At 51.4% G+C, this 14,529-nt stretch overlaps 1 protein-coding gene across 2 annotated transcripts in view; it reads right to left on the bottom strand.

The window, feature by feature from the left end:
• Positions 1-14,529, bottom strand: part of LOC137342742 (prolyl endopeptidase-like) — a 30,170-nt gene that overhangs the window by 4,748 nt on the left and 10,893 nt on the right. For both annotated transcript variants that reach the window (XM_068006911.1, XM_068006910.1), the window contains exons 4-13: positions 14,277-14,407; positions 12,728-12,937; positions 11,566-11,687; positions 10,335-10,440; positions 9,217-9,408; positions 8,929-9,126; positions 7,444-7,547; positions 4,475-4,611; positions 3,253-3,347; positions 176-307 (exon numbers count right to left, since the gene is read on the bottom strand). In XM_068006911.1, coding sequence (XP_067863012.1) covers positions 176-307; positions 3,253-3,347; positions 4,475-4,611; positions 7,444-7,547; positions 8,929-9,126; positions 9,217-9,408; positions 10,335-10,440; positions 11,566-11,687; positions 12,728-12,937; positions 14,277-14,407 — 1,427 coding nt within the window. The remainder of the gene's footprint in view (positions 1-175; positions 308-3,252; positions 3,348-4,474; positions 4,612-7,443; positions 7,548-8,928; positions 9,127-9,216; positions 9,409-10,334; positions 10,441-11,565; positions 11,688-12,727; positions 12,938-14,276; positions 14,408-14,529) is intronic.

Below are 14,529 nucleotides of genomic sequence, written 5' to 3'. Positions count from 1 at the left end.
CCCGCCAATTCTCCACAGAGCAGGACAGATACCTGTTGCTTTCCTGGGCCGAATGGTTTAGTCGTAAGTTGGTTTGTTTAATTCTGGGCTTCCCCTACTGGTATAATGTAGGAATGAAGGTACGTATTAAATATCAGCAACGTGACTCATTCAATGTTTGACTGGGACTCCCTACCCACGAGCAGGCCCCCGTTGGAGCCTCCATGGATGGTGAGTTTCTCTTTGCGGGTGAATCCCTCCTGGACCAGGTACTCAGCTGCGCATTGGAAATCATCAAAACCGTTCTGCTTGTTACCCAGAATCCCAGCTGCAGAGAATGAAAAACAGAACAGGTTATCCACGGGTCGCGACCGAGTCTTTGGTTCCGTGGTAGCACTCCCGCCTTGGAGTCAGCGGGTGAAGGGTTCGAGCCCCACTCCAGACTGTCTAGGTGAGTGGAGACCAGACCATGGTCTCTAGATACTGGGTTGACGTCCAGCGGAGGACGCGCATCCGCACAGAGTGACCACTGGCTCAGGGGTAGTGTTCCTGCCTCCGAGTCAGTAGGGTTGGGTTCAGGTCCAACTCCAGGCAGCCCTGGTGATCAGAGCACCGGAGCTCTGGCTCTGACGTCCCCCGGGGGTACTTGTGCCCAATGGGTGGCCCCCTCCATCGTAAAGGGAAGGTGGGGATCTTTAGCCTTGGTTACAGCCCCACCCAGGAGAAGGTCCTCTGAAGATATAAATTGTGAGGAAGGCAACAGGAAACCATCTCAGCTACTCTTCCCTGATAAGTGGCTCAAGAGTCCCAGGTATGAGACTGGAGTTAGGACCTGCTCTAGCGGCAGAACATCACGGATGGATACATGGGATGTCTCACTGGTGGGCCATGGGGTAGGTGCACCAATGTCCTCCAGGTTCCCCTCTAAGCCACACAACATCCTGACTTGGAAATATATCGCCGTTCTTCATTGTCACTGGGTCAAAATCCTGGAACTCTTTCCTTAATAGCACTGTGGGAGAACCTTCACTGCAGCGGTTCAAGGCAGCGGCTCACCACCACCTTCTAAAGGGGCAACTAGGGATGGGCAATAAATGCCGGCCTTGCCAGTGTCACCCACATCCCAATAAGAAATAGGGCTGTGGAGTTGTAAGTGGTGTGTGTGGAGAGGGAGGGAGCAGGTCTTTGCTCCGACACACACAGTGAGTTCTCGACCACGTTCCACTTTTGGACCAGGATGTTTGGTTCTTGATTGGCCTGTCCAGAAGTTTCTGAGATAAGCACTGCACAGCAGGGTGGGCAGTGTGACGATAGATTCATATTCCAATCTCAATATTCATCTTTTTATGACTGAGGAACATTAAAGGGGCTAAAAATGTCTGTGGTATAGATTTTTAAAGATGGAAATTACGAGACAGAATTTGATTGCTATAAAAACAGTTGGATGCATTCGCAAATCTTGACACAAGGAATATATCCATATAAAAGACTTTGGCTAACAGTAGAATTTACTAGGAACTGGGACCCAGTTAAACAACAGGTTTGGATCAGGAGAACATAACAAAAACTTAACAGCAAATCAACTTAACAGAAAAGTTTGGAGAAATTTTGCAAAACTTTACAAAACCACCAGGCAAACTGTGGATCAGCTCGTGCTCTGATTGATATCCACATGGACAGGAAACCAAATATAGTCAGAGAGTGATCTTGTGGAGCCAATCAGGAACGGGTCACGTGGTTCCTACACTGATAACTCTTAAGGGAGTGGACATTCCCCTGTTGTTTCCCATTTTTAGATCTTTTCTTACCCAGGAAGTCTAAATTTAAAAAAATTGATTCTCGGTAAGTGGCAAGGCCGGCATTTATTGCCCGTCCCTAGTTGCCCTGAGAAGGTGGTGATGGGCCTTCTTTCCGAACCGCTGTTTGTAGCAGTTTGATACAACTGAGTGGTTTGCTGGGCAACTTCAGGGGAATGTTAAGAGTCAACTACCTTGGTGTGGGACTAGAGTCACATATAGGCCCAGAGCGGGTAAGGACGGCAGGTTTCCTTCCCTAAAGGACATCTGTGAACCAATTGGGTTTTTACAAATTTTTTACCAAATTTTTAAAACTTAATTCAAATTCTCAAACTGCCTCGGTGGGATTTGAATTCATGTTCGCTGGGTCACTGGTCCGGGTCCAGGCCTCGGGGTCACTGGTCCAGGCCCCGGGGTCACTGGTCCGGGTCCGGGCCCCGGGGTCACTGGTCCGGGTCCAGGCCCCGGGGTCACTGGTCCGGGTCCGGGGTCACTGGTCCGGGTCCAGGCCCCGGGGTCACTGGTCCGGGCCCCGGGGTCACTGGTCCGGGTCCGGGCCCCGGGGTCACTGGTCCGGGTCCGGGCCCCGGGGTCACTGGTCCGGGTCCGGGCCCCGGGGTCACTGGTCCGGGTCCGGGCCCCGGGGTCACTGGTCCGGGCCTCGGGGTCGCTGGTCCGGGTCTCGGGGTCACTGGTCCGGGGTCACTGGTCCGGGCCTCGGGGTCGCTGGTCCGGGCCTCGGGGTCACTGGTCCGGGTCCAGGCCTCGGGGTCACTGGTCCGGGTCCAGGCCTCGGGGTCACTGGTCCGGGTCCAGGCCTCGGGGTCACTGGTCCGGGTCCAGGCCTCGGGGTCACTGGTCCGGGTCCAGGCCTCGGGGTCACTGGTCCGGGTCCAGGCCTCGGGGTCACTGGTCCGGGCCCCGGGGTCACTGGTCCGGGTCCAGGCCTCGGGGTCACTGGTCCGGGTCCAGGCCTCGGGGTCACTGGTCCGGGCCCCGGGGTCGCTGGTCCGGGTCCAGGCCTCGGGGTCACTGGTCCGGGCCTCGGGGTCACTGGTCCGGGCCCCGGGGTCACTGGTCCGGGTCCAGGCCCCGGGGTCACTCGTCCGGGCCCCGGGGTCACTGGTCCGGGTCCAGGCCTCGGGGTCACTGGTCCGGGCCCCGGGGTCACTGGTCCGGGCCTCGCCTCGGGGTCACTGGTCCGGGTCTCGGGGTCGCTGGTCCGGGCCCCGGGGTCGCTGGTCCGGGCCCCGGGGTCGCTGGTCCGGGTCTCGGGGTCGCTGGTCCGGGTCTCGAGGTCACTGGTCCGGGCCCCGGGGTCACTGGTCTGGGCCTCGGGGTCACTGGTCTGGGCCTCGGGGTCACTGGTCCGGGCCCCGGGGTCACTGGTCCAGTAACATTACCAATACACCACCATAACCGGTTGCAATGTACTGAATTAAGTGACGTGAAGGACAGATTCCAGGGAATCTCTTACCTTGGTGCCAGGTTTCTCCGTACTCTCCTCCTCCTCGTATATTGGCCACGGCCAGGACCCCACCCAGGTGTCTGATGAAAATCAGGTTCGTTACACTGGAAACGCAGAGCAGGTGGCAGTCAGGTGGAGGGGAGAGGAGCAATTAAACAAACCATAATAATCCTACAATCAATGACAGGGAATAATAAAATGGGTCTGAACTGCCTCAGGCGATTGGACACCAGCCTGGACTTTGAATCCTAAGTACCTCACTCGGGATTGTACCTGCCGATAATCAGCACTGACGCCTGAAATCATTTCCTGTTCGAATCAGTTTGAGCTTTGATGCCTCAAACAACGATTTAAAAAAATAGAATTTGCATTTATACAGCGCCTTTCATGACCTCAGGACGTCCCAAAGCGCTACACACGTAATGAAGCACTTTTTGAAGTACAGTCACTGTTGTAATGTACGAAACGCGGCAGCCGATTTGTGCACAGCAAGATCCCACAAACAGCAATGTGATAAATGACCAGATAATCTGTTTTTTTTCAGTGATGTTGGTTGGTTAAGGGTTAAATATTGGCCAGGACACCGGGGAGAACTCCCCTGCTCTTCTTTGAAATAGTGACTGTGGGATATTTTACATCCACCAAAAGACGGCACCTCCGCCAGGGCAGCACTCCCTCAGTATTGCACTGGGAGTAATTAGACAGATTAATTACTGATGCAGTGGGTTGGACACTGACATCACCCCTGAACGGCCTGGCTCTAATTTTAAGGTTCTGCCCCCTTGTTCTGGACTCCCCCCACCAGAGGAAATAATTTCTCTCTATCTACCCTATCATCTCCTTTAATCATCTTAAACACCTCAATTAGATCACCCCGTAATCTTCTAAACTCAAGGGAATACAAGCCCAGTCTGTGCAACCTGTCCTCATAATTTAAACCCTTAACCCCAGTGTCATTCTGGTGAATCTGTGCTGTACGGCCTCAAAGGCCAAGAACAGAATATCTGTTTCTTAGTCTCTTTAATGTAAAAACAAATATCACAGATTTAGAACCCGAGACACCCGATAACAATCTAAACTATCTCAGACATTTTATTGTGGATCCAAATATTCCTCACAGTCCTTTAAAGGACGGCACTCTAAAGTAGCTGCTGTACACAGGCCCCATGTTGGAAAGGGGGCTTTAAGCTGATTCCACGCTAAGACAGAGCTTAATACAGCTGTAACTTACTCGTAATGTGGAGTTAGCGAGTGGTTGAATCCTCCGTAGCCATGCAGGAACACCGGGTGGGAACCGTCTCGTTTAATCCCTTTCTTATGGACAATAAACATTGGGATCTTAGTCCCATCTTTACTCGGGTAAAAGACCTTCGAGACAAAAAAGTATCATCAGTGATGCAGCAGGCAAATAAAACGGGCCAATCAGTGAACATGTAAATAAGTTGTTGCCAGGAACTTTGACTCTCCCATCCTGCCCCTCTTCTTCTGAAGGTTTTAACTCCTTGGTGGGCAATAGTTCAAGAGGTGTCAGAGTGTCTCCCAGACCCTGACTGTCCTTCAGGTGCAAACCCAAGACAATCGACTTGAATGGAAAGGAAACTCGGGGAGAGATGTACGACGGGTCAGCCCATCCGATATTGCCCATCGTACACTCTCGCCAAAAGTTACAATCACTCCCAATGGGTGCTGACAGGTTATTGAACTGTAGGGTGCATCACAGCTTAGCTTGATCCTCTCTTCACCCAGCAAATTCTTTCTTACAGCGGGGGGGGGGGTCAATGGATAGCGAACAGAAACAAGGACCCTGGCCGATCCTTCCCCTTCCTGACCGAGGGGTGCCCCATTGCCGCCATGGCTGGTCAGTTGCCCAGGACAGACCATGCATCAAACCTGGGGCCTTCTGGTCTGTACCGCTCGGTGGGATATGAATCTAATAATTAAGCCACTTGAGGAGGAGCTGGGAGAGTTTCTCTGAATGGGAGCCTGTTTTCAGTTGCTCAGGTGCGGGTGGATGCCCCAGCTATCTGGATGGATCGTCAGTGTGCTAAGTCTTTCCTCGATTATTGTGAGTGGGAAGCAAAATGGCTTGTTGTGTAGCTGAGTCGCTCCGATCCAGGCCGGTACACTCCACCCCCTCCTGCAACCTGCAAGTATCCGGGAAGCTAGGAATTCCCCTGCTATGGTGGCAGAGGTATCACTGTCACTGATTAATGCAACTGGCTTGGACAAGGAAGATCGAGACCATAATTGGGCTGTCCAGCACTGTCCGCCATCTTGGGATCAATTACGGCTGTGGTTTGGTGAGCAAATAAGGCCGATTTTAACTCGGCCTGAGTGACGTGAAAGGACTGCATTGTTTCTGCTCCACCGCTATATTTACTGGGGCCTTCCGCAGTACTGAGGGAGCACGGCACTGTCGGAGGTCAGTACTGAGGGAGCGCTGCACTGTCAGAGGTCAGTACTGAGGGAGCACGGCACTGTCGGAGGTCAGTACTGAGGGAGCGCTGCACTGTCAGAGGTCAGTACTGAGGGAGCGCGGCACTGTCGGAGGGTCAGTACTGAGGGAGCGCTGCACTGTCGGAGGGTCAGTACTGAGGGAGCGCTGCACTGTCGGAGGGTCAGTACTGAGGGAGCACTGCACTGTCGGAGGGTCAGTACTGAGGGAGCACTGCACTGTCGGAGGGTCAGTACTGAGAGAGCGCTGCACTGTCGGAGGGTCAGTACTGAGGGAGCACTGCACTGTCGGAGGGTCAGTACTGAGGGAGCACTGCACTGTCGGAGGGTCAGTACTGAGGGAGCGCGGCACTGTCGGAGGGTCAGTACTGAGGGAGCGCTGCACTGTCGGAGGGTCAGTACTGAGGGAGCGCTGCACTGTCGGAGGGTCAGTACTGAGGGAGTGCTGCACTGTCGGAGGGTCAGTACTGAGGGAGCACTGCACTGTCGGAGGGTCAGTACTGAGGGAGCGCTGCACTGTCGGAGGGTCAGTACTGAGGGAGCACTGCACTGTCGGAGGGTCAGTACTGAGGGAGCACTGCACTGTCGGAGGGTCAGTACTGAGAGAGCGCTGCACTGTCGGAGGGTCAGTACTGAGGGAGCACTGCACTGTCGGAGGGTCAGCACTGAGGGAGCACTGCACTGTCGGAGGGTCAGTACTGAGGGAGCACGGCACTGTCAGAGGGTCAGTACTGAGGGAGCACTGCACTGTCGGAGGGTCAGTACTGAGGGAGCACTGCACTGTCGGAGGGTCAGTACTGAGGGAGCACTGCACTGTCGGAGGGTCAGTACTGAGGGAGCGCTGCACTGTCGGAGGGTCAGTACTGAGGGAGCGCTGCACTGTCGGAGGGTCAGTACTGAGGGAGCGCCGCACTGTCGGAGGGTCAGTACTGAGGGAGCGCCGCACTGTCGGAGGGTCAGTACTGAGGGAGCACTGCACTGTCGGAGGGTGAGTACTGAGGGAGCGCCGCACTGTCGGAGGGTCAGTACTGAGGGAGCACTGCACTGTTGGAGGGTCAGTACTGAGGGAGCGCTGCACTGTCGGAGGGTCAGTACTGAGGGAGCGCTGCACTGTCGGAGGGTCAGTACTGAGGGAGCACTGCACTGTTGGAGGGTCAGTACTGAGGGAGCGCTGCACTGTCGGAGGGTCAGTACTGAGGGAGCACTGCACTGTCGGAGGGTCAGTACTGAGGGAGCACTGCACTGTCGGAGGGTCAGTACTGAGGGAGCGCTGCACTGTCGGAGGTGCCGTCTTTCGGATGAGACGTTGAACCAATCAAATTGGCTGCCGTGTTTCCTACATTACAACAGTGACTACATTTCAAAAAGTTCATGATTGTCTGGGAAGTGCTTTGGGACGTCCTGAGGTGGTGAAAGGCACTGTATAAAGGCAAGATCTTTCCTTCCTCTGAGCTTGGCTTTGTGAAGTGAGGGCCTCCAAACCCCAAGCCCATTGGTCCAAACTGGACATCCAAAGACTGAAATGGATAAATGCAATTCAAACTTTTCAATCCTATTAATATTTGTAAATAAAAACCCTGGAAATTCACAGCAGGTCAAGTGAAAGTGTGAAAGGGAAAGCTGAGGACAGACGTCAGATGAGACCCTTCGTCGAGCTGCACTCGAGTACACCCAATACTGGCGGGTCTGCTTTGCACGTGCTTATCTCAGGTTCCCGGGACCTGTGTCCAGACATTAGTGTCTCACCTGAACTGTCTGATACTCGGAGAAGTTGAATCCTTTGATTTCCACCTCCCTGAAAACCTTGGGCTCCAGAATCTCTTTAGTCAGGTCACAATGGTAGATGATTCCTGGCAGAGGACACAAAATCAAGTGAGAATTATTTTCATGGTCCGTGTCTCACAATGTGCTCGATCAGTGGTTTTTTATTACTCATTCTCGGGACGTGGGCGTTTCTGGCAATCCTGCTCCTCCTGACCCCATGAAAATAAACCCAGACTTCCTGTGACATCCTCTTTGGTTGGGGGCTCAGTGGGTAGTGCTCTCCTGTCGTGGGTCGAGCCCCCACTCCGGAGACTTGTGCCCGTAATCCAGGCTGACACTCCCAGTGCCGGTTCTGAGGGAGTGCTGCACTGTCGGAGGTGCCGTCTTTCGGATGAGACGTTAAACCGAGGTCCTGTCTGCCCTCTGAGGTGGGTGTGAAAGTTCCCACGGCCACTATTTGAAGAAGAGCAGGGGGAGTTCTCCCGGTGGCCTGGCCAATAGGAGAGGGGGGAGGGGAGGTGGGAAGCTGCTGTGCGTTTCCCGACGGGCTGACGGTGGCCTGGGGGGGGGGGGGGGGGGGGGAGGGGGCAATCAGCGGGCGAAGAGGCCCCTCCAGGTTCGGTTATTTCTTCACACCACCACTGGCTCATCAAGCTCATTCCCTCCATGTACAACCTGCTCCATCACGGACTCGACCCAAAGTGCAGCGAGGTATCCCCCAGGAGCCATGTCAAGCGACATTCCAGAGGATCTGCCTAACCTTTTACACCCCACGTCACATTCCCTTGGACTGCTTGAGTTTCTTGACCTCACACTTGCACAGTCCCACCAGCTCAGAAGCTCATCTGCCCTTCATAAAATCTTAGAATGATCCAGCACAGAAGGAGGCCGTTCGGCCCATCGTGCCTGTGCCGGCTCTTTGAAAGAGCTGTCCAATTAAGTCCCACTCCCCTGCTCTTTCCGCACAGCCCTGTAAATTTTTCCTTTTCAAGTATTTATCCAATTCCCTTTTGAAAGTTATTATTGAATCTGCTTCCACCGCCCTTTCAGGCAGCGCATTCCAGATCATCACAACTCGCTGCGTAAAAAAATTCTCCAAACCTCGCCTCTGGCTTTTTTGCTAATTATCTTTAAATCTGTGTCCTCTGGTTACCGACCCTCCGGCCACTGGAAACAGTTTCTCCTTATTAACTCTATCAAAACCCCATATAATTTTGAACGCCTCTATCAAATCTCCCCTCTGTTCTAAGGAGGACAATCCCAGCTTCTCCAGGCTCTCCACATAACTGAAGTCCCTCATCCCTGGGACCATTCTAGTAAATCTCCTCTGCACCCTCTCAAAGGCCTTGACATCCTTCCTAAAGTGTAGCGCCCAGAATTGGACACAATACTCCAGCTAGGGCCCAGCCAGTGATTTATAAAGGTTTGACCATCTCCGTCTACAATCAGCCTCTCCGTGAATCATACCTGGTGTCAGGTAGGAGGTGAACTGGTAGAAGATTTCCGTGTTCTTCTTGCGCCCACTGTATCCGGCGATGCTGCCAACGTCCAGCGGGAGGTCCTTGAGGAAGTCTCCGGTGGCAAGATCGTACAGCTGCAGGACGTCCTTCACATCCTTTAAGTAGTTCAGGACCAGGTACTTGTAATTGACGCAGGTTGCCCAGTCTGAAATGCAGAGGACCGAGGTTTGATAGACACTCTTGTTACAAACCTTACAACCAACGTAGGCCCCAAAAGGCACAGGTCACGTCTTACCCAAGACGTCCTTCTGGTGCTGGGGAATGAGCTCCTTCCACTGGGACCGAGCCGGCTGCTCCAGATCGATGTTGATGACTCTGTAGCGAGGGGCGTCGAGGTTAGTTCTGAACGTGAACACAGTTCCTTCATTCGTGATGTAGCTGTACTCTGCGTCAAAATTGTCGATCAGTTTAACCCAGGGTAGGAGGCCTGTAAAAATGATGCCATGAGTTATTCTAGTCTTGAAAATAGCTAAATTACAAACAACAAGAAGATCAACTTGCATTTATATAGTGCCTTTAGTGTAGTAAAACGTCCCAAGGCGCTTCACAGGTGCGATTATGAAACAAAATTTGACACCGAGCCACATTAAGGAGATGTTAGGGCAGGTGACCTGACAGGTAATAGGTGCCCCTCCTGGTCTCACAAAGGGCCTCTTCTCCCTTCAGACCTGCTTCTGTTCTGCGGGAGATCTCCATCTCTTCCCCACCCAGGCCCTGGTTAAAACCGAAAAAAGAAAAGGAACACAAACCAGATAATGACCAGATAATCTGTTTTACTGATGTTGGTTGAGGGATAAATATTGGCCCAGGACACCGGGGAGAACTCCCTCTTGCTCTTCTTTGAAATACTTTGAATTGCAGTGAGCCATTAAGTAGATACACTAGACAGCCATTTTATACACAGCAAGATCCCACAAACAGCAATGTGATAATGACCAGATCATCTGTTTTTTAGTGATGTTGGTTGAGGGATCAATATTGGCCCAGACCCTATTTAGAGTGCTGCGTTCGTTTTTGGGCACCAAACCTCAGATATATTGGCTTTTGAGGGGATGCAGTTCAGATCCACCAGAATTACACCAGGGCTCGAGGGACTGAATGGCCTCCTCCTGTTCCTAGGTCACATGCACTTGCACACTGGCTGGGTGAGTGGGGTCCTGGAAAGATGAGCCTGATGGGGCCCAATGGCCTTTTCTCATCCTTGACTTTGAGTACATTCCCGAACAGTTGGTGAGGTGAACGAGGAGTGAGTGTATAAGGGGTTTCACTGCCTCAGCTGATTGTCCATCTCTGAGGTGACACTGTAACTAGTTCTTGCAGCTTGGCCAGTGCCTGGTAGAGGCAGGTACCTACCGGTTATACCATTTGGTAACTGGTGCAGATCGCAGTACCAGACCCGGTTCTTGGGCTGACAGCCTTCTCGAATGGATAACCACACGTAGCGACCATCGTCAGAGACCTACACGCAAACAAAGAGAACTGAATATTACCCAGAGCACTCGCCAATCCAACTGGAAATAATCATCATTCAGCAGCGTCCACTGGGGCAGGTTAACGTCTGCCTGTACCTCGTACTCGAGTTTCCTGGCACAAAGGAAACACTGAGACACTGAGCCTCTGCCCCCTTTATATTGTCCTGGGGTTCCCGCTTCAGGGGGGAGGGCAGGGGGAGGGGGAGGGGGAGGGTGCTTACGCCTGGAACAGACAGTCCAGGATCAATGAATTCTTTTTGCAGTGCAGCTGCTATTGTTATGAAGGCAAAAGTGGTAGCCAATTTGCTCACAGCAAGATCCCACAACCAGCAAATTAGGTAATTGGGTTACATCAAATGTACAGCACAGAAACAGGCCACTCGGCCCAACAGGTCCATGCCGGTGTTTATCTCCAGACGAACCTCCTCCTTCCCTACCTCATCTCACCCTATCAGCATATCCTTCTATTCCTTTCTCCCTCATGTGTTTATCGAGCTTCCCCTAAAATGTATCTATGTTATTCGCCTCATCTACTCCTTGTGGGAGCGAGTTCCACATTCTCACCACTCTCTGGGTAAAGAAGTTTCTCCTGAATTCCCTATTGGATTTATTAGTGACTGTCTTATATTTATGGACCCTAACAGTGACAATACAAAGTAAAAATAACTTGCCTTTATATAATACCTGAACACATCACTGGGCCACCCCAAGGCAGTTCATCACCAATGGAGAACTTTTCAAAAATGCAATAGCAAAGCTGGCAGCTAAATTGCAAGGTCCCACACGCAGCAAATGATGTGAATGACCAGCTAATCCATTGGTTAAGGGAATGGTGACTGGTCACCAGGAAACACTTACCTCGTCTTTGAAATAGTGGCCCATGGGATCTTTTACATCCACCTGAGAGGGCAGACAGGACCTCAGTTTAAAGCCTCACCTGAAAGACAGCCGCTCGACAGCTCAGCTCTCCCTCAGTACTGCACTGGGAGCGTCAGCCTGGATTATGGAGCTCGAGTCTCTGGAGTGGGATTGGAACCCACCACCTTCTGTCTTGGAGGGGAGAGCGTTACCCACTGAGCCAAGCTGACACGCTGCGGACATTAATAAATTACCTGGGCTCCACCAGACCATTTGGGATGATCCAGGAATTCCGCGCACAGGATGTCCTGTGATTGGTCGGTGCCAAGCACATGGTAGTAGAGCTTCTGGTGCAGATTGGACGTGGTTTCAGTGCCTGGAAAAGATGGATCGTCAGTAAGTCGAGCATCGAACGTAATTAGAACACTGTGGGTGGCGGAGTCGGAGGTACGTTAAAGAAAGGTTCAGATGGGTTTCTTTGGGAAAGAGAAGTGTGTCGGTTGATCTGAGGAAAAATAAATCGTAGTAAAAACAAAAACAGCAGGCTGGGAAATGTACGGAGATTGAAAGGAAAGGGAGCAGAGGGCGGAGAAACATTGCTGTAGCCATGTTAAAAAGAATTGGTAGAATTAATATAATAACGGCCAAAAAGGATTTAAAGAAAGAACTTGCATTTATATAGTGCCTTTCATGACCTCAGGACGTCCCAAAGCGCTTTACAGCCAATGAAGTACATTTGAAGTGTAGTCACTGTTGTAATGTAGGAAACATGGCAGCCAATTTGCACAAAGCACGATCCCACAAACAGCAATGTGATAATGACCAGATAATCTGGTTAAGGGATAAATATTGGCTGGGACACCGGGGAGAACTTCCCTGCTCTTCCTCGAAATAGTGGCCGTGGGATCTTTTACGTCCACCTGAGAGGGCAGACGGGGCCTCGGTTTAACATTTCATCCGAAAGACGGAGAAGAGGCATTTTTCGTGTGGGTCATTTTTCTATGTAAAAGGTGCTATGTGCAATTTGTTGTTGTGCAGTCATAGTTGACAGGTTATTCAACTGTGACAGGCATCACGATCAAGCCTGAGTCTGTCCTTACAACAAACAACTTGCATTTAAAGTAGTGAAACGTCCCAAGGCGCTTCACAGGAGCGATTATCAAACAAAATTTGACACCGAGCTACATAATGAGATATTGGGACAGGTGACCAAAAGCTTGGTCAAAGAGGTAGGTTTTAAGGAGCGTCTTAAAGGCGGAGAGAGAGGTGGAGAGATTGTCTGATAATCGCTCCTGTGAAGCGTCTTGGGATGTTTTACTATGTTAAAGGTGCTATATAAATGCAAGTTGTTACAGCCTCACAGTGTAACCAGCAGCATCTCACCCCAGAGACCCCCTGCCCTCCCCTGCCACGTACCATCCGTGCATCCCTCTTGCTCGGGGTAACGGTTGTAGATGACACCTTTTCCGTCGTGAGTCCAGGACAAACAGCTGAACTTCACCTTTTCCAGAGTGTCCGGCAGATCTTCGGGACCCTCGACCTTTAGCAGTTTGATGGTGACCCAGTCGGAGCCACTTTTGCTGAGTCCGTATGCCAAGTACTCATTGTCATCGGAGAACGCCATCACTGGACAAACAAAACCAGAGGTCAGAGGTCAGCACAGGTCTTCTTGATGTTTGGCCTCAAGTCTACCAGGAGGTTGGGGAACGACCAAGCTCCCTGGGACAACCAGATTTTTCTACTACACATGGCAGGAGTAGGCCATTCAGCCCCTCGAGCCTGTTCCGCCTTTCAATTAGATTATGGCTAATCGGTGTTGTGTTTCCGTGACCCTTAATACCCTTGCCTAACAAAAGTCTATCAATTTCAGCTTTACTGTGTGATGATTTTTTTAAAATAAAATATATTGGATAGATATAATTTAAAAACCAAGTACTAACTTTCACCAGATTCACAGGGGTATAAACTGGTCTAGGGCGACAGTGTAAAATGTGCGAGGGGAAATCGACACCCCATTTTCCACTCCGCCTGATCTTCTTTCCCATTGACTCCTATGGGAGTTTTGTACTAATGCCCGATATAAATTTATACCCCACGGGCGGTAAATTTTCCGCGGCTCTGTGTCATGGACAAGACCTCACGTGCGGCCGGCATGAATTGGACATCCCTCAGCATTCTACCCCTTCAAACTTCCAATCAGCATCAGCTGCATACGAACATAGGAACAGGCGTAGGCCATTCAGCCCCTCGAGCCTGTTCTGCCATTCAATTAGACCACGGCCGATCTGTAGCTCAACCCATTTACCCGCCTTTGCTCCATATCCCTCGATACCCTCACCCAACAAAAATCTATCGATCTCAGTCTTGGAAGCTCCAATTGTCCCCCAGCATCCACAGTTCTTTAGGGGGAGAGAGTTCCAGATTTCCACTACCCTTTGTGTGAAAAAGTGCTTCCTGATTTCACTCCTCAACGGCCCAGCTCGAATTTTAAGATTATGTTTCCTCATTCTGGATTCCCCCACCAGAAGAAATAGTTTCTCTCTATCTACCCTATTGAATCTCTTTTATCATTTTAAACACTTCAATTAGATCACTCCTTAATCTTCTGTACTCAAGGGAATACAAGCCCAGTCTGTACAACCTCATGTCCTCATAATTTAACCCTTTTAGTCACAGTATAATTCTGGTGAATCTGTGCTGCACCCCCTCCAAGGTCAATATATCCTCCTGAGGTACGGTGCCCAGAACTGAACGCAGTCTCTCCAGATGGGGTCTAACCAAGTCAAGGTGCTCTTGCCAGTGCAAGGGCCTTCCAAAATCAGGGCTAATTCCAACCCCCCAACCCCCTCAGTACTAAACAGTGCACAGAAAAACTTCAATTTGATTTAAAAACTGATCTCCTGTCCCCTGAAGGACAGTAGACTCAGCAGTAGGACGGAGACTCCACCCTTTGTGGACAACCTACTTTTCAAGGCCACGGTCCCATCCTCAGATAGCTGGTTGGGGTCTAGGAAGACACGAGGCTCTCCATGCAGGGAATCCTGGACATAAAGCACGTACTGGTCCTGTAATCCAGAGTTGTGAAAGTAAAAATACCTGAAAAACAGAAGATCGACACTCAACAAGGCCTGGCCACGTCTTCAGAACAGGCTGACTGTTAATCTTCCTTCTTTGGTCTTGCCGGTTCCCTCCCCTCCTCTCCTGAAGACGACTCCTCT

Source organism: Heptranchias perlo, chromosome 26 (assembly GCF_035084215.1).
Source record: "Heptranchias perlo isolate sHepPer1 chromosome 26, sHepPer1.hap1, whole genome shotgun sequence".
NCBI classification, from domain to species: Eukaryota; Metazoa; Chordata; class Chondrichthyes; order Hexanchiformes; family Hexanchidae; genus Heptranchias; species Heptranchias perlo.
The sequence above is the reverse complement of the archived record's forward strand: the minus strand, read 5'-3'. Positions and strand labels throughout refer to the sequence as shown.